The sequence below is a fragment of the Thunnus maccoyii genome, chromosome 21, assembly GCF_910596095.1.
Source record: "Thunnus maccoyii chromosome 21, fThuMac1.1, whole genome shotgun sequence".
Classification (NCBI taxonomy): domain Eukaryota; kingdom Metazoa; phylum Chordata; class Actinopteri; order Scombriformes; family Scombridae; genus Thunnus; species Thunnus maccoyii.
The window spans coordinates 27,260,718-27,280,949 of record NC_056553.1 but is presented as its reverse complement, the minus strand read 5'-3'; the positions used below and the strand labels follow the sequence as shown (position 1 = coordinate 27,280,949).

The 20,232-nt window shown below is 37.6% G+C and overlaps 2 protein-coding genes across 3 annotated transcripts in view; both read left to right on the top strand.

Moving 5' to 3' along the window:
• c1ql3a (complement component 1, q subcomponent-like 3a) overlaps positions 1-2,225 on the top strand; it is a 45,142-nt gene extending 42,917 nt beyond the window's left edge. Inside the window, exon 2 of the mRNA XM_042399418.1 lies at positions 1,516-2,225. Within this exon, the coding sequence (XP_042255352.1) occupies positions 1,516-1,695 (180 nt within the window). The 3' untranslated portion in view covers positions 1,696-2,225. The remainder of the gene's footprint in view (positions 1-1,515) is intronic.
• Positions 2,226-17,099: 14,874 nt separating this feature from the next.
• dtx3l1 (deltex E3 ubiquitin ligase 3L1) overlaps positions 17,100-20,232 on the top strand; it is a 43,298-nt gene continuing 40,165 nt past the window's right edge. Inside the window, exons 1-2 of one of the 2 annotated variants that reach the window (XM_042399424.1) lie at positions 17,103-17,157; positions 17,326-17,400. The gene's annotated coding sequence lies outside the window, so the exon portion shown is untranslated. Of the gene's footprint in view, positions 17,401-20,232 lie in introns of both variants that reach the window. The other variant, XM_042399423.1, reaches the window with a different exon arrangement.

Genomic DNA, 20,232 nt, shown 5'->3' with positions numbered 1-20,232 from the left:
ATTTATGGGCCAAAATATGTATCGAATATGACTTCAAACCCCTAATGTCTTAATATTAATATCTGTATACTCAGATGTATTTAAGGTACATGAAAATATATCATTATTATCATTAAATATACCATTTCTCTTGAATTGATCGTTGCATCACTTGACTTTTTCATGCCTATTACATAAAAACTATTAAAAACCATATAAACTGTATAAGAACATGAACATGACATTAGAGAGAACATTGACTATGCGTTGAAAACCAGGTTCTTACTTTTTTTGACATGTCTTAACTTTGTCACTTATTTATTATTTATGGAGCAGCTGTGGCTCAGGAGGTAGAGCAGGTTGTCTACTAATCGGAAGATTGGGGGTTCAATTCCTGGCTCCTCCAGTCGTCATGTTGAAGTGTCCTTGGGCAAGATGCTGAACCCCAAATTGCTCCTAATGGCTGTGCCATCTGTTTGTGAATGTGTGTGAATGGTTAATTCCCTCTGATGGGCAGGTTGGGACCTTGCATGGTAGCCCCTGTACCCATTCAGTGTATGAATGTGTGTGAATGGGTGAATATGACTCATAGTGTAAAAGAGCGGTCGGAAGACTAGAAAGATGCTACACAAGTTCATTTACCATTTATACACCCTCCCTCAGCAGATGACCTTCACTGTTCCTTTATTGTCCAGCTCATCTGCTGGACCCACAACATCCACTTAATGTCTGACTTTGCATGCCAATCCATGATTATTGGGCAATTTTCTTACCTAATTTTTCTTCTGTGACTAGGTCACACCACTGGAAAGTGAAGAATGGAGCTAACAGTTTGATAGTGTGGCTGGTACAGGGAGCGTGACCCTCTGGAAAGTTTGGAGGGATTGGTGGGTCCAGTGTGACGGCTGCCACATATGGGTTCACACCATTTGTGTGGACTGGAAGGAGAAGCTCGATGATGATGACTTTTTGTATTATTGGTCTATTGATGTAAAAAATGTTTTTGTCTTATTTAAAAATATATGTAATATATGTTATTGAATAAATCATATTTTCTATAGTCATTTTCTTTGATTTAAACAATTACCATTTTAAACTGAGAACATTTATATTTTCATGCTATAAATTCTCTGCTTTGTATGTATACTGGTAATTGAATTATTTAGCCTATATATTTGTGTGCATAATTGCTCAATTTAAGTTTAACAAAATATCCAGCAGGTGGTGGTAAACACAGCAAAATTGAAATTAATTAAACCCTTACTGCTTATGTATGTTTATTGTTTCATCTGACACCTTGCCTACGCTGGTCATGTAATGATAGCAGCACATCAGCAGCACCTGCAGTCCTCATCATTGTCTACACAAAATCTGCTCTGCCACACACTGCTGTCACTCTTTTTTTTGACAGGGTGGAACACTTTACTAAATGTCATGAATATTGTAGCTTCTAGTCGTAACTAGCAGGGCTTTAGACTTTTTGTTCAGTTGAGATTTTTTTCTTAATGTGTATGTTTGTGTGTGTGTGTCCTGCAGGTACGTGCCAGTGCCATAGCACAGGATGCAGACCAGAACTATGACTATGCCAGTAACAGCGCTGTGCTGCATCTGGAGCCTGGAGACGAGGTCTACATTAAACTAGATGGAGGCAAAGCTCATGGAGGCAACAACAACAAGTACAGCACCTTCTCTGGATTCATCATCTACGCTGACTAGACAATACACTCTTGCCCTCAGTTATCCAGCCCTACATATTTTCCCTTTACAAATAAGATGCTCAGACTTACTCTTTGAAACGTGTGGCGAATCCAATATAAATCAGCCTCTGTAACCTGCATATTATTTTACTTTCTAACAATTTAAGTGCATTATGATAAACTGGTGGCAGATTATAATCCCATTATAAACATAATTACCACTTTTATCAATAGAACCATTAATAAAATAATTATTTTTATCAATGTGTCCTCAAATAACAGCTACATGTTGAGAGTATTTGACCCTTTACATTACCTACACTGATTTTAATATTAATTATTATTTAATAATGTGGTGATTCTTTATCATTGGTTTTAGCACCACTTCCACTAAAGTGTCATTCAAATGCTTTGATACACATTTCCGTGTTACGTGTCTGCCTCTGGTCTCATATATCTCCCTTCTCGTCCTCACCTACTGCCAATCACAATCAGTCTCAGACTGACCACCAATAGTGACCAATAAAAAACAAAACAATTACAACTTAACGGTACAATCTGTGTTTTTAATTTTTTGTTTTTAGTTTACCCCAACTATTAACCATCGTTATTATTTTTGAACTGAAAAATTAACTATTTTAATCCATGCCATAAGCGCCTTGTTTTCCATATTAGTCACATTTTATCATTTCCTTTTCCTTTGTCCAGAAAAGAACAGAAACCTTATTCACATAATACAAAAACTTGGCATAGGAATATTTGTTGATTACTGTATTAAAAGAAGGAGAATGTTTGGTAAAAAAATAAATTGGGAAACATGACTGTAACAGAGGCCCATGATGAGTTTCTGCTGATGTCTGCTGAGTGGCATTCAGGGAAACAGAGTGGGGAAAAATACAAAACACACAACTGCTGTTGCAAGAACTGTGTTGAGAGTGAGTCACTCCAGCACATCAACCCCACTACACTTTAATAATTACTGGTCCACCCACCTAACTCCCAACCCCACTCCTCAACTCCCTACTGTACTACACACCACTCAGTTAAAGAAACAGTCCAACATCTTAGGAAATACAGCCAGGACAGTATCTACCATTGATAACGTGAAAGTCATGTCTTCATTGTTGTTTATGGGGAATTGGGTTTTAAGGTAAAGTATCCTGATACTTCTTTGGACTCAATATATTTTTGATAGACAGTTTAAATATATGAAATAGATCAAAACTGTTGTTTTTTTTTTAAATGGAGGGATTAAGAGTGTTTTCTCAAGAACTATATTCCTGTCAGTGTGCAAAAGGCTTTGAAATAGCCTTTAGACCATTATGTGGGGAGATTAATTAACAGAGAATACAACTGTGAAAATTGCTAGTCAAACTATGAGTATCAGCTTTTGCACTGTAGCTGTGCTTTGAACAAAACCTAGTGACTCAGTGGCTCCATCACTGACTCGTTTGCAAGCTAGCAAGACACAACATGTAAAACAAGACAGTTCTGGAGTTGTTGGACGGTGACTGGTTCTACTTTTGATGCAGGTATGCCCCTGCTTGCTGTCCTTGTGATAAAGTAAACACATTATAAAACTAATACCTTTGTATGTGACCATGGGTAAAAAATGAAACAAGTGTATTTCCAAAAATGTCAGATTGTTTGTTTCACTACCTACCACGTGCACAACCCAGTCTCACGGCAGTTTGTGAAATAGTCATGAAATTTAATCTATAGATTTGATGAGATGAAGACAGTCCACTTTGCGTTACACTACAAAACTTTTATTTCCTTTTATATCTGCTATTTACTTTTAATTACTGAATTGATTTCAAACTGATTAAGATTTTTGTGTGCAGTTGGTTTATTAGGACCTCCCCACCCCCATTCATACACACACACACACACACACACACACACACATGCACACACAAACATTGGATGACATGACTCACAGGATTGTGAAGGACATGGCCTGTTTGACTCCTCTTTTGGTTAAAATATCTGAAATAAACCGAAGTCTTCTTAACATAGATCATCTAGATGCAGTGTAATTACTAGTTTGGCTGTACCAGATTTTTGATTATTCAAGATTCAAGATTCATCTATTATCATTTTACAACACAAGATTGTATAACAAAATGTAGTAGATCTTTTTACAACCCTATTTACAAATGTACTTTGTAAACCTGAAGAACTACAACTGTGGAGCTGATTTGTATCAAGCTGCATGGCACGGCTCTAGGGAACTGTAGTTTTTAAAAAATATTAGTGTTTTTCATAGAATTGGAAGTTGTAAATACTGAATTGAGAGTACACTGAGGACTTTAAGTGGATGGTAAACACATTTGTGTAATCAGATTTTGAACCGAGGTCAAGGTTCAAAGGTCAGTATTTCAAATCAGGAACCATGTAGAATCTTCATACTGACATATGTTACTCCCCAGGTCGAGACCTTTCCAACGATGTATTTGGTGTAGCTCTTTGACAAAGCAAATTTTCTCATTTCATGGACACAAGCCACCCCAGGCCTGGTTTCAGAGAGCACTTTAAAAGCCCGGTATATAAAATGAAGCTTTTTGTTTGTTTGTTTTTTCGTTTTAGTGGAAATAGTGACCAAAATGCGTCACCTTCAGAGATTACAATACTGCTGAGAATCTAGGGCATTACTACAGACTTGGAGGAATGCCTAAAGTGCTTGGGTTAGGGTTAGGGGTTAGGGTAAGGCTGAAAAGACCAACCTATTCTCATTCCCACATCATCAAATACTGATGCGTGCATATGCTACTATTTGCACAACCCTGGAGAATTTTGTATCTTTATGATTCTTGGTTTTGTGATTTTATGTCAGCATGACATAGCCCATTCAATCAGAATCTGTTTCAATAGCCAATGCAAAAATACAAAGAATGTGTCTTGGTGTTTGCTCCCAAAAAACACAACACAGAGGAATAAAAATAGACATAAGTAAGGTAATAACAATAATAATAATAATAATAATAATAATAATAATAATAATAATGATAACAATAATAATAATGAAATAAACAAAATCATATTAAAATTAAATTGAGATTTTAAAATCTATTTACTGAATGGAATAGTAATAGTTTTGAAATGAAATATTTACTGTACAAAGGAAATATGGTCTGTGCTATGGACAAAGAAATGAAGTGTATGAAATATATGAAGGTGACACAGGCAACAATTAAATGTGACATGTGCATAAATAATTTAAATTATGTAACAGTGGAGGTTGAATGCAATGCACAATCTCAAGTCCAGTTTGACGAAATATATGAAAGTAACAAGTTCAGGGATTAAATGAGAGATGTGAAATGTAAAGTCCATTTTGATAACCCTGTCTTCATCCCATTTATATGACCATGGTACAACTTTTAATGCAAACACACATACACACACACACACACAACTTTGCAGTGCTTTATAGGATGACGTGGCTTGATATTAATTGAGGAAGACTGTGTTTTAAGAAAGAAAAGGTCCACCCACTGGACTGACGCAGACTGATAAAATTAAAATAAAGAAATAAAAACAAGAATAAAATCATGTGATTAAATTTTGAGTAATGTAGCAGTTATAGTTAAAAAAAGAAAGAAAAAAGAAAAACAATTGAGAAAAAACAAAACAGTGTCTGTACTCCCGAGTTGACTCCTGACCAACAGAAAAAAAAAAACGTGCTGCAGGCATGAAAGATATTCTAATTGAAATACATTAGTTTGGAAGTTGTGCTGAGTGTCATGAGAAAAATGGAAAATTTATGTCCATGTACAAAAATCTATAGATTAAAATTTGTAACTATTTTACAAACTGCTCTGAGACTGAGTTGACATTCAATACATTCACAAAACTGCCAAAGTAACAACCCTGTCCCCTAGAAATTAAGTTTGTAAACTATGAAATTGTTTTCCAAATGAAGTTGGTTGTGGTTGTCTAACTGCTGCTTAAATTATGGGGTTAGGACCAGACTTTGCATCCTGAGTTCCATTGGTGGTTACGTTTAGGCAACACGACACATCTGATTGTGTTTTTGGTTAAATTTTGTAAACTCATCATATCTGTAGTTGGCTTTTTTGTATTAAACACAGACAATCTTTCCCTAATCTTAACAGTGCTGCGAGTGCCTAAACATAACCATAAAAAAGTTAATTGAGAGGATATTGTACTGCAAGATCTGATATTTTGGCAGAGAACAAATGAAATACGTGGCCAATGACCATTTTATTGCTATGCTCAGTATCAACATTTCTGTGACAAGCCAGATACATTAATTAACAACATTTCCTTATTATGTTGTTTAAAAAAACGTAATCTGAACAGCATTGTGTTCCAAAATGTATTTGCTTTTGCAATTAAGTTGTATATAAACACAATTTCTAGGATACAGGGTTGAAAAGTAAACATACTTTGATATTATATAATTTAAGTGAGAATATCAAAAGTAACACTTTAAAGGTGTGACTTAATATGCTCTAAAATTTAATCATGTGAAGGTGAGTCTAAAACAGATTAGCATTGCTTATTTTATTCCAGCCACTGGTTTATGGCAAAAAAAATAGCTTTCCATGCCCATATTTGGAGTATTCCTTAAGAATACTGGTGTATTATTTCCATCTGAAATACTGTACTGTAAATTATGTTATTATTTTAGTTATTATTTTAACACTTTAACTCAAGTGTTTCTTGAGTTTCAGAGTTTTTAAAAGCCAAATATTTTTGCTGTTGAGGGGATACAACTCACATCCCTTTGAGAAGAGGTTGCCAAAGCAGTAATGGACTGAATGTTCAGGACTGTTTGTGTACACGTTTGTTTTTACTGATCAGTTGCAGGTAGAGACTTGTCAAATGTCAATGTGTAAGGTATTGCACAAAATGCTGGCAACCACCATACATGTTCTTGGTACAGTATATATCAGAGTGAGATTATGTCTGGTTCAAAACATTGTGGAATGAAAGAGAAAGTTGCTAAAATTTAAATATAAATGTACAGTTTAGTACATTAACACAATAAAAACCTACAAAACCCTGTTCTGTGCAGAAACACCCATAAGTATTAAATGTTTTTCACTGATAAGATGTCTGTGCTGATATACAAGTGCCATTATTTGGCTGAAGAACTAGTGATTCTTATTACATATTGGCTAAAAATCTGGAAACTACAAACAGAATCCCCACATTTGGGAGTTTCTCCCCAAGGAATCACAACCAATATTGTAACAGAAGTTGTTTACAAGTTCCAACCAAACAGCAATCACCATGGCTGATTGACTCCAATAAGTCTATGGATTTCTTGTCATTTCTTGTCAAGACTTGTTTTTTTCCCTGTACGAGATGCTATGGTCTTTATGTTTACTTTGTCTAATGTGTGTCATGGTTACCCTTTCAAGGATCATTGTGTCATTAAGTTAAAAGTTTTGGGGCATTTTGCTTGATGTGTCTCAGCCCTGGTGCTTGCTGGTCCTACCTCAGCCCCATTAAGGCTTCCATCTCTCTTTCCAAATTTGGATTTTCTGTTTCCAGTAACTGACAAGATGGGTGCGAGTGCCAAACACAGGGTCCAGACTTAAATGTTCAGCAAATCATGGCTTATACCACAGACACTATGACTATGTTTTTCTACGGCATGTAAGCAAGTGACACATATTAGTAATATTAGTATGGTGGTGCCAGGATTTCATACCTCTAACATAGTGCCAATACATAGCCAAGCACTCCAAATCCAATCCTGGTGAGTGGATTTGCCTTGTCTTTGTCCTTTGGAAAAGTTTTAGAGTCCCTGTAGTTGGCACTAAGTTTTGATACATACATACACATACATACCTCTTCTTTTCTTGCAAACAAGGTCAAGGTACTGTACATACAGCTATGAAATCATCAACTCTTTCCCTAACCATATACATTGAGCTTTTTTCTAGAAAGTATATTGCATATTGTTAATCATATTTTATGTATATATATATATATATATATATACACACACACACACACACACACACACACATATACATATACACATATATACATATATATGATTAACAATATGCAATATACTTCGTATGTATACCATGTATTGCAATGTGAAATGAAGGCACTATGCAGAAGTCAAGAATAACAATTCATCAATGTACAGTATTATATATCTTCAATATAGTCTACAAAATGTGGATCACTGTTACTGGAATCGTGTAAATACTGTAGTGACACAAACTGTTCTTATTTTTTTCTGCCAATCTCATGTACAGAATGCTGAAAGAGCACAGAGGAAATGATTTTAAATACTTGATTAATCAACTCATTCATTCAATAATCACTGATTGTCCTCAAGTTATATTCTTGCCAATATATTGGTGTCAAAGGCATATGTATGGTAGATACAATATCAGGTGTGTGCAATACTATAAAAACTTGGCACCCTTCTGTCTTACAACAGTCACCTGTGTACTGTTACCTCAACAATGTCTTCATTAAATGGACAGAAATAACATTGTGTCTGTGTATTGGGTTGATTGTTTTTTTGTTCAAACATCCTCAGTAGAACAGGTGTGTTTTTGAAGATGAGTCTCCGTCATACAATTCACCTTTGCATTTATCAAGTAAAATGGATGAGACATATTTAAGTATTGTATGTGGAGTGTCAACTGACTGACACTATGGGGCCTATCTTCATGAACCCAGTGCACAGTGCAGATTGCAGTCAAGCACACTCTGTCCAGGGCGCAATTTTGGTATTTTCATGGCCAGACACACTGGATGCACCTGTGGAACACTTAAATATATGGTGTGATCAGAAAGAGTACATTAAAGGTGGCTTTGTTAGAGGCTGTGACAATCATGGCGAATCACATTCACTACTTTCATCCCCTTTAAAAGGAACCCCAACAATGGAGACTTGTAGGCCATTAGGTTAATGTTGACATCAGCTATATAAATGTGATATAAAAAACACTCTGTTCAGCCATTTCAATTTGAACCCAAGTGCAACGTTAGCAAGGAGGACAACATAGAAGACATTACTCAAAATGTAAATGGTAAATGGACTGTACTTGTATGGCACCTCTCTTGTCTTCCGACCACTCAAAGTGCTTTTACCCTACAAATCACATTCACCCATTCACACACATTCATATGCTGAATGGGTACAGGGGCTACAATGCAAGGTCCCCACCTGCCCATCAGAGGAAACTAACCATTCACACACATTCATACACTGATGGCACAGCCATCAGGAGCAATTTGGGGTTAATTATCTTGCCCAAGGACACATCGGCATGTGGACTGGAGGAGCCAGGAATCGAACCGCCAATCTTCTGATTAGTGGATGACCCGCTCTACATGTACATCAAAATGAAGACGATCAGAGTGGTGAGGAGGCCAGAGTGGGGCAAAATCAATGGTGTCTGTGCAGCAACTGATTGTCTGTGCCAACTGAGAGGGAGAGTGTTTGTTGCAAAGAACTCCGCTTTCTGTCAGCAGCTGTTCAAGGTAAGCATATGAATCAAACTATCATTGGATGATAAAACATACTCCAATATGAATAATTTCAGAGATTAGCATCCCCTGCCGTCGTATGCTTTATATATGAGAATATACAGCACTAACAAGATGACTACAGGTTTGATTATATTTACAGATATCCCATGCATCACAGAACAGGAGAACTCTGAGGCAGTTTGCCTTGGTTGAGATGTTTTAAGGACTGCCTTCGTCAGCCTCCATGACCGGGAGAGTGCTGGCCTACCAAATCGGAACCAGGCCACTAATAGGTAAGTCAAAACATCAGCCCATGTTCACCGTTAAGTTCTTTACATTTAACTTACATATTTTATATTATATTTTACATAGAATAAAATGCATTTCATAATAGCTAAAAGGATCTTGTGTCAAGTGTATCATGTTCTAAATTCAGCTTGATTCCTGGTTATTTGTATTCTTGTATATTATAATTTTATAATCCATATATTTGATTGCAGCACCCTCATGATATCTATAGGAGAACTAAGTAGTGTTTCTACATTGATATATTCTATATTGCACTTTGTATTTGCCTAAATCATTACTGACAATTACAATCTTACATTTGTTCATGTTTTTCTTTTTTGTTTTCTTTTTCTTATGTGTGGACTATAACATGACAGGTTGTAAATATGTGACTGTGAATTATTGAGAGACACTTCCACAGGAGAATAACTGTCCCACACCCCTGCACCAGAATGGATGAAGCATTATCTATTTAAGATCTTTGTTGTAAGAATTATTAAAAATACTAGACCCACATGTTAGTATGATCAATAAAATGTGATGCAAGAGCAGTGTGCAGAATCTTCCTTTCTCAAGACTGAAGTGATACCTGCATCTGAGATAGCTGGATGTGTGAAAATTGCCTTTGAAAAAACATGGTGATCAGGAAAAAGGACGCCTATGTGTCATTACTGAGGATGAGAGGGACACAGTATATTTAAAAAAGCAATATTGATTTAAAAAAAAAGACCAGCTGAGGTTCAGGGCCTCTATAGTTTGGGAAAAGGCAATCTAAAATCAATCCCTTGCTTTTCTCTGAGTACTATTATTATCTGAGGGGCATCTGTTATGTTGACACTTTGTTTTGTTTAGTGCATGCAACTAATAAGCAACTGGGAGGTTAACAGTGACTTATGCTGCCAGTCCAGTTACATAAGAAAGTGATGTACTTAGTGATGCAGTAAAAGACTGGGTCAGCGACCATGATAGGCTGGGGGAGCAGAAAACTGGTAATAGAACTTTAAAATCTGTTTCTTATCAATGTGGTTTTGACTAATATGCAATATCTGTAGGTTGCAGTTTCCTATTGTTGCTCTCTGTGTTCTGATCCAATGGGCCCAAGGAAAAAGTCTGAAAACCTGCTCTTTTAGCAACAAAAATACCTTTTGTGCTTCATTTTGACTACTTTCTTTCTGATTTCTCTCAGTTACACAAGCCTCATCATATTCCACTGTAAACAAAACAGTGGTGCAAATACATCCAGGTGCTACAGGTTGAGAAGATACATAATGTAACATGCAGCCATGCTGGGTTAAAAAAAACATTCATCACTGTATGGAGGTAAAGTAGCCTCTACTCCAAGTAAATGTTTTCTGATGCAAGTTTCTTTCCATCATATCATATCATATTTTTAAAGATGATAAACTGACAAACAAAAACTTAGATTTTTTCATTATTAGACCAAATTCTCAAAAGAATGTGAAATGAACTTGTCTCATTGTTACTGAAAGTAAATCATATATATATTAAATCACTAAGTTTGTTTTATATTAGTTTACTGTTACAGTAACATGATGTTACAACATCAAGGTATCAGGTACTCTGCTGAGAAAGCACTTTCTTTGATATTTGGAAGCTTTGTTGACAGTAACTCTGAAAAAGAAGATGAAACTGGAGAAACTGATGATCAGGGTTATGTTTTATGCCAAGTGATGAAACAAATACATAATTCCAAAGCAGAACTAGAGCATGAGAATGAAGATGCTAGCTCAGACAACATTAGCTCTGAACATGACAAGGGTCAAGGTGCTATTCAAGCAGCCATCGCAAAAGAAGCAGTCTGAGCTGCAATAGATGAGGTAACCTTATATACTAACAGAAATGGACTTGTGGTTTTCAGCCCAACCTCCTCCAAGGAGAAACAGAGCTTGTTGTACATCACTCCAGTGAAGGTCCTACATGAAGAGATATTACTACTACTAAGAAATATTAATACATTTTGAAAAAAAATAATGATCTTGTCATCTTTAAATGACAATATTATTTTATTATGTAACTCAGCCTGCATTATATACGTGACAGGTCCCCAACGAGCCAAGGTATGTAGGAACATTTAAAAAACATCCATGCATTTAGAGGGTGTCCTGATATAAATAAAGCATGAGGTGAGGCTGTTTCCATTATCTGGCTGTTTCTTTTCTTATTAAAAATGTATTGTTGTAATGGATAAAAATACCACAATTGTTCTGTATGTCTGCTGTGTCCAGTTCTAATCAAAAACAAGCGTCAAACTAGACACTCAAGCAACACAAAACACACGAAAAACAAAACTCAGGCACTCCGGAAACTGTGAAGGCTGCAAAACAAATGCTGGCTCCTCTCAGAGGGAGTTAAAAGGTATCTTCTACTCTTCTTTATTTGAAATCCTTTGTTGTTGTGACACAAAAGCCTGGCTTGTTTTTAGTGACCTCAGAGACTCTGGAGCAGAGAAAGACAATCCTGCTTAAGCTGGGAGGGCTGGGGAGGCTTTACAAAACAGACTGGGAAGGTGGGTGGGGGGTCACAGATGGGATCTCAGATGGGATAATTACCATGTGTCCCAAATCCTGCCTAACTCCCTCCTCTAATCCAGGCAGGAAAAGAAAACACAGAGAAAAGTCCATTTATGTTCTGAACTACTTTCTTTTTAACCTTTCCTCCTCTTTCTGCAGCCATCACTGTATACAGATGGGTGACAAATTAAAGGAAAAACTGGCGCAGGCCTGAATGTTTGACCCCTACAGTGAGGGGATCTGGTGGCTCTATTATGCTTTGGGGGGGCATTTTGTTGGCATGGTTTGGGTCCACTTGTCCACTTAGGGGGAAGGGTCACTGCAAATCAGTACAAAGTAGTTCTGAGTCATCGCCTTTATCCTGTGATGAAACATTTCTATCCTTGGAGTGGTCTCTTCCAGGATGATACCCCAAGTCATAGGGCATGATGTGAATCATATGCTATGGCCTTCACAGTCACCAGATATCAACCCAATTGAACAACTATGGGAGATTTTGGACTGACGTGTTAGACAGCGCTCTCCACCACCATCATCAAAACACCAAATTAGGAAATATCTTTTTGAAGAATGGTGTTCATCCCTCCAGAAGAGTTCCAGAGACTTGTAGAATCAATGCCAAGGCTGAGGAACACCAGCCTCTGTCCAATCACAGGCAAGAATTGTTTGAGAAATGTTTTTTGTTGTTTTCTGTTTCGATGTTCACGAGCACAGACCACAATCAACTGAGATATGAATAGTATATTGAATATCAAATGTATGAGTAGTGACTGGGGATTAAGAATGGTGGAGCAGGATGACGGCTGAGGTGTGGGGAAGGCTTCAGGAAGGGTCTACAACAGCTCCCAGGACAAGAAGGCATTTATTGATGTATGACACAAAGAGGAATGTCTGAGGTGTCGTCCTGCTCCTGAACTTCAGCAAAAATGATCTCCTATTGTGTTTTCTGAAATGTTGTGTTTTGTCCAGTGTTGTGTTTTGTACCTCGGGGCCACTGTAGTAAATGGTTTTATAATTTGCTGGTCAAATGATATCCAAAGAATCTTTGTACCCTGATTGTGTGCAGCTTTTGTAAAAGGAAGTGGGTATTGATTCCTCCACTCATTGTTGATTACGCAAGCGCAATGGTATTGATTGTTCAAATTCAAATCGTTTCAAAATGAAAGAACGTTTTTGCTTGCAGGTGATACACCAGTCTTCCATGTTTGGGTTGAAATGGTTAGGTTTAGGCACAAAAACCACTTGGTTAAGATTAGTGAAAAATCATGGTTAAAACAGTTAAGTGGGGGAAAAATGATCACTTAATGGCACAAAAATGCCCGACATGATGGTCAAGTTGTCCAGTAAAAATGTCCCATTTAACAGCACTAAAATGCCTGATGTGATGGTAAAGAATGTCTGGTTAGTGGTCTACAAGAGGTCCAGTGTTGTGTTGAAGTCTTTTCTCCCCTCAAATAATGTCCCCCTCCTGTTAAAATTGTGTTTATGTACCAATAGAACAAACTGCTATCAACACGGAAAACCAGTTTGGACCGACAGCCTATGGACTACTGGCACGGAATCCCATTCTGTGTCAATAGTTGCACCAGTTCCGTAGCTGTACCTGGTGCCTTTTAAAAAGACTTGAGACTTGACAAAGAGGAGTTGGGTATTTCTCACAGACACTATATTACCAGAGCACCTCAGGTTTGTTTGTTGTGTGGTACAGGCCTGATAAGGCACGCACAGAATCTTTGATGGCCACTGCATTGTCTGTGGCAGTATTCTCTGAAAGACCAGTCAACTTAACAGGTAAAATATATGAAATAGCAAGAAGTATTGTGTAGATTGTGTAGATTTGATTTATTGATTGGGACAGTGTGGAGTTTTAAACATTAAAGATGCACTGCACCGGAGTTAGCTCGAAGCTAATTTGCATCCGTAATCCCCCACAATCAAAACATACAACAGCACAACAACAAACATTACAAAGCAAAAAAAAAAAAAAACCCACACAGAACACACCATACAAAATACAATACAAATTGTATTTCTCCAGTACCCTTCAGTGATGGAAATGCATTGGCTTTTTGTCCAGAGTTTTTAGAGTTTGTTTTTATAAGGACTCAAGAGGTTTTATGACTTTCTCCAGCCTGCCCCCAGCATGTGATGCAATAAGACATATGGGAAAGAATCATAGCATGCATAAATATCTTGGCTGCGTCCAAAGAGACACAGTTTATAATATGTCTAAAATTTGCTAAGTTGTACTTTATGGTTTTAACCGTTTTTTTAACATGTTTCTTAAAGTTCAAATTTAGATCCAGTTACACCAAGATATTTAAAATCAGTAACTATGTCAATTTTTTCACCTCTGATGAAAATATCGGCGTTAAGAGGTTGCACCATAGTTTAAGAGAGAAATATACTTTTGTCTTGTTAACATTTAGACTCAGACATGATTGATCAAGCCAATGTGTGTTCCTTTCCAATGCAATTGTTAGCTTAGCAGCAGCTAAGTCAGCTGTTTGTGCATGTGTGTACACAACAGTGTCATCTGCATATATTTGTAGTTCTACATCATGACACTGTTGAGGGAGATCATTAATATATAGGCTAAGAGAGACCCAACAGTTCCCCCATGAGCGAGCACTTGGCGACAGCGGTAAGGAAAAACTCCCCTTTACTGGGAAGAAACCTCAAGCAGAACCTGGCTCTAGGTGGGTGGGTGGGTGGGTGGGGAAGCTTGGTCGGCCCTAACTATAAGCTTTATCAAAAAGGAAAGTTTTAAGCCTACTCTTAAACGTAGAGAGCGTGTCTGCGCCCCGGACCGAATCTGGACGATGGTTCCACAAGAGAGGAGCCTGATAGCTGAAGCCTGAAGGCTCTGCCTCCCATTCTACTTTTGGTGACTGTAGGAACCACCAGTAAGCCTGCATTTTGTGAGCGCAGTGCTCTAGTGGGGAAATAGAGTACTATGAGCTCTTTAAGATATAATGGTGCCTGACCATTAAGGGCTTTGTATGTGAGGAGAAGGATTTTAAATTCAATTCTTGATTTTACTGGAAGGATATGCAGCGAAGCTAAGATGGGGGAAATGTTATCTTTTTTTCTAGTTTTAGTCAGCAAATGTGCACTTGCATTCTGGACCAGCTGGAAAGTCTTTAGAGACTTGTTAGGACAGCCTGATAATAATGAGTTGCAATTATAAAGTTCAAAAAAAAAAAAAAAATGAGTTGCAATTATCCAGCCTAGAAGCCATCGGTGCCATCAGTGTATGAATGGGTGAATGTTGGTAAGCAGTGTAAAGGGCTTTGAGTAGTCGGAAGACTAGAAAGGCGCTATGTAAGTGCAGTCCACTTACCATTACCATTAATGAACTGCCTCGTTCCCACAACAGAATAGCCGTCTTGACCTTCTAAAACACTTCTAAAATGCACATAAATCATATCAAAGGTTTTCAGGTGGTGGTCCACATAGTGATTTTTGTCTATGATGGATGATGTGCTGCTGACAATAAACTTGCCATTGTGTGTATTGTTAACAAAAGGTGTATGTACATTTGAAGTATAGAAGGTGGGAATCCATGGGAAAGGAGCACACAGAGGCTCCTTAACATGGGCTTCTGTGTTTGCCTGCAAAGGGAGCTTCAAGGGTCTATACAGTGAAGCCACTGAATACCTCAGTGGCTCACCATATACAAAATCTCTGTCTGACCATCTCATGCATCCAAAAACTCTTTGAGATTTTTACTGGAAGCAATTGTGAAACTGTGAAAACAATATTGACAAGCAAATAGTAATGATGATTACAAATCAGAAAGAGATACATAAACAACAGTCTAAAGTGTAAACTGGCAAATTAGTTATAATGTTACCAGGAAGAAACAAAGTATCTGTAAAGATCACCATTTAGTCCTCATAGGAAGTACAGCACTGCAATTACTCTGTAATTACTGTAATTTCTATTTAATTAGTAAACATACACAAGCGTGAAAACAGCACTGTAACGCAAACATGAGGCCCCCCCACAGCCTACCCTGAGTGGGCCCCTCTCCTGCAGCACTGAGCAGGTGACTTTTAACACCTTTCATAATGAGGATATATCATTTCAAACACACAACAAAATTTAATAGACCACTTTAGAACGTTAAACACAGATTATGGAGTTAATTGTAATGAATAAATTTTATACTACTGGAGCTTTTTAACAAACTTTAAAGTGTCACAATCGCTGTCAAGGTGCTGAACCTGTGATGGCCATGATTGTGGGTGCTGTATGGGTACTGTGTATTTGACTCCTCTTCAATCACTCATCGTTGCAGAGTACAGGATTTCATTAGCAGTTATTGTAAAAAGCCTACCTGCCCACTCAAATCAGACTGTTACTCAGATTGTCACCTGAGGCTGAAGCTGTTGGGGGCACTCCAGACTCTCCCTTACCTGACGCTGAAGTTCATTTCAGGAAAAAGTTTTGTTAACATGCTGGTTAAAATATAATTTTTATTGTAGCCTGCTGTTTTTATTCTTTAAATATTCTACATTTATGACTCTTTTGTTCTAACCTATTTTTCTCTGTATATTTTAAAGGATTTTAAAGATCTCTAACATTGTGTTTTATGGAGGATATTTTGGTCATAATTCAAATTAAAAGTCCAAGTAGAAAATCAAAAGACATAAAAAAGGTTATGATTTTACTACACTACTAGGAATAATCAGGCCATAATTAAACTAAAAAAGACAAAAGGAAATTGAAAAAAGCTCATTTAAAATGTGAAATGATAATTTGAAAATGTAAAGTGACCATGAAAAAAATTAAATTTAAAATGCAAAAGCTTAAATGGAAATGCTCAAACTGAAAACTTAAAAATTGTAAAGATGAAATTGAAAATGGCAATGGAAATAAGGGAAACAAATATTAAACTTAAAATGGGAAATGGAAAAGCTTAAATGGAAATACTTAAACGATTAAATATAACATTTACATTTGCACTTTACCATTTGACATTTGGCATTTCATATTTTATCTTTTCCATTTTCCATTTGACAATTGGCTTTTCAAGTTGTATGTAAATGAGGAAGTGTGGCCCAAAAGCTGGTGGGACGGTCTGAAATGGCTGAGGTGCAGAGGCACCTCCAAACTAGAAGAGGAATCACACTGTACTCTGGCGTCCACATTTGTGTTGAAGTTTTAAGTTAACAGCATCAGTGAGTTTGATTAGTTGTTCTGCTATATGTTAAGAGCTAGAACTGTAATTGGCTTCTAGCAATGGCAAAGCCAGAGCTAGTGTAACTGCTTAGACAGGCGCTGGAAGTTCTTGATAAAGAGGAAACTTCCAGTAATGGCCACCTTTCCCTCATCCATTTTATGAACAGCGAACACAACTCCAACTCCCACTCCTGGTCCTTCATCAACGAAAGCCTTTACAGTGGCCTGCCAAACTGTTGAAGGTAGGACAATACTGCGTGCAATATATATTTGTCATGGTAGGAGTTTGAGGAAATTTTTTCTATTATCAAGTTCCTCCTCTCAGTTTAGGCTAAGTTGCTAACTTACTAGCTAACATTACCTTGTAATATTAGCTAGCTAGCTAGTTGTATATTAGGCCAATTGTTAATTTACTGTCACAGGTACGTTAGCGATACACACAGAGTTGCCAACTCCCCCCCCCCCCCCCCCCCCCCAGTTAGGGTGACCATATTTTCAAACCCCCAAACATGAACGCATAAGTGTACATTACCGCATTTTCATGCACACCTGATATGCACTTATGCGCTGTTACTAAACTCAGACAAAACTGAAGTTATTGTGCTTGGCCCTAAACACCTTAGAGTCACAGCATCTAATGATATAGCTACTCTAGATGGCATTGCCCTGGCCTCCAGCACCACCATAAGGAATCTGGGAGTTATCTATGATCAGGATATGTCCTTCAACTCCCACATAAGACAAATTTCAAGGACTGCCTTTTTTCACTTACATAATATTGCAAAAATCAGGCACATCCTGTCTCAAAAAGATGCAGAAAAACTAGTCCACGCATATGTTAATTCTAGGCTGGATTATTGCAGTTCCTTAGTATCAGGCTGCCCTAACAAGTCTCTAAAGATATCCAGCTGATCCAGAATGCAGCTGCACGTGTACTCTGACAAAAACTGGAGAGATATTTCTCCCATTTTAGCTTTGCTGCATTGGCTTCCTGTAAAATACAGAATAGAATATAAAATCCTTCTCCTCACCTACAGAGCCCTTAATGGTCAAGCATCATCATATCTTAAGGAGCTTGTGGTACCCTGTTACCCCACTAGAACGATGTGCTCCAAAAGTAGAATGGGAGGCAGAGCCTTCAGCTTATCAGGCTGCTCTCCTGTAGAACCATCTTCCAGATTCGGTCCGGGGGGGGCAGACACCCTCTCTATATTTAAGAGTAGGCTTAAAACTTTCCTTTTGATAAAACTTATAGTTATGTATATATATATATATATATATATATATATATATATATATATATATATGGTAGGGCCAACCAGGCTTGCCTTCAATCAGCCCTTAGTTATGCTGCTGTAGGCCTAGACTGCTGTGGGATTTTCCATTATGCACTAAGCTCCTCTCTTCTCCTCCACCTCTCCATCTGTCCAGCCTTCACACTTTCTCCGGCCATTATTGCTATTACTATTACTAGTCATCTCTATTATTATTATTATTATTATTATTGTTGTTGTTGTTATTGTTAGTATTGTTGTTATTATGGTTCCCTGTGTCTCCCCCCCTCCCACCCAACCAATCAAGGCAGATGGCTGCTCACCTACAGCCTGGTTCTGCTTAAGGTTTCTTCCCATTAAAGGGAAGTTTTTCCTTGCCACTGTTGCCATGTGCTTGCTCATGGGGGAATTGTTGGGTCTCTGTAAATTAAAGAGTACAGTCTAGACCTGCTTTATATGAAAAGTGTCCTGAGATAACTTTTAATTGAATAACTGAATTATGCATGCACCACAGGTGTTATAATTACTCAATTTAGGACCAAAAATACAGGACACAGACAAAAGTAGTTTAGGAAAGGCTTTAATGCAAGCAGTTTGGTTGATATCACCAGAGTCCAGTGCAGAGGCGGGGCAGAGAGTGGCAGACGGAGCAGGTGGAGCGGAGCACGTGAGGGGTTCTGTGTAGTAAGCAAGTTGGGGAATGGAGTTCTTAGCAGAGCTGGGCAGGTGATGAGTTGAGGATCCAAAACCAGAGACAGATGACGAAGATGAAGCTGTTCATGGCAGGCAACGGTGGCATACTGGGGTGAGAATGTGGTGCACAGGCAGACTCAGAATTAGCAAAAGCAAACTAGTATGAAGCTCAACAAATTAGAACTTGGCCTTGACGTTGGTACTGTGTGGTAGACTGAACGATCTGGCAGAGTCTTGATGGATGAGCCCAGGTTTTATGCTGCAGTGGCTTGTTAAATTGATTAGATGATCAGCTGCGGGTGCACTGGTTGAGGAGTGGGAGAGGGTAACCAGGATGCCACACCCAGCATACACAGAGAGAGAGAGACAAATTGGGGACAAATCCACACACAAGGGAGGGGAAAAACAGAGGAGAGCACAGGGAATATGGGGGACCTAATCCATTCATAACAACCAATTAGCAGTGTCGCCAGATTAGATTGACAGTTTTCTGCACAATCTCGGTTAAAACCTGCCTGACTCATTAAAAAAAAAAAAGTACATTAATAACTTTTCCAGAAACCTGCATAAAAACATAGTCTAACAACATTAAATCTGCATCAAATAAGCAAGGAAAATGTTAAATATGCAATCCACAGATCACAGTAGAGGTAGAAAGCCATCCTATATACACACATTATAAAATGCACCTCTGGGGTTGTAGTACGTGTGAGCCACAATAAAATACCAAAATCTCATTTACATCTCACAGTAACAATTAAATGAATAAGCAGCAACAGTACAATAAATTTACTCAACACAAAACAGGTTATGGAGTAGCAGCACTTACCAATTCTGTTTAATGATTAATTCATGTAAATCCTAATTGTCGAGCCGCTGTTGAAACATAAACATGACACATAGATGTCCTTAAAGCCTTAAATTTTCTTAAAATGAATGTTAAATACAGTATATATTCGTCTAGTTCTTTTTTATCTTACTTTATATAAAATACATATGTCACCAACAAGAAAAATTTCACTTTCCTCACTTTTCTGAAATTAATATTGCTTGTTTGAGAGTAAACACTGAATGTTGTTGCAGAATCCCACACTGATGAGTCACAAG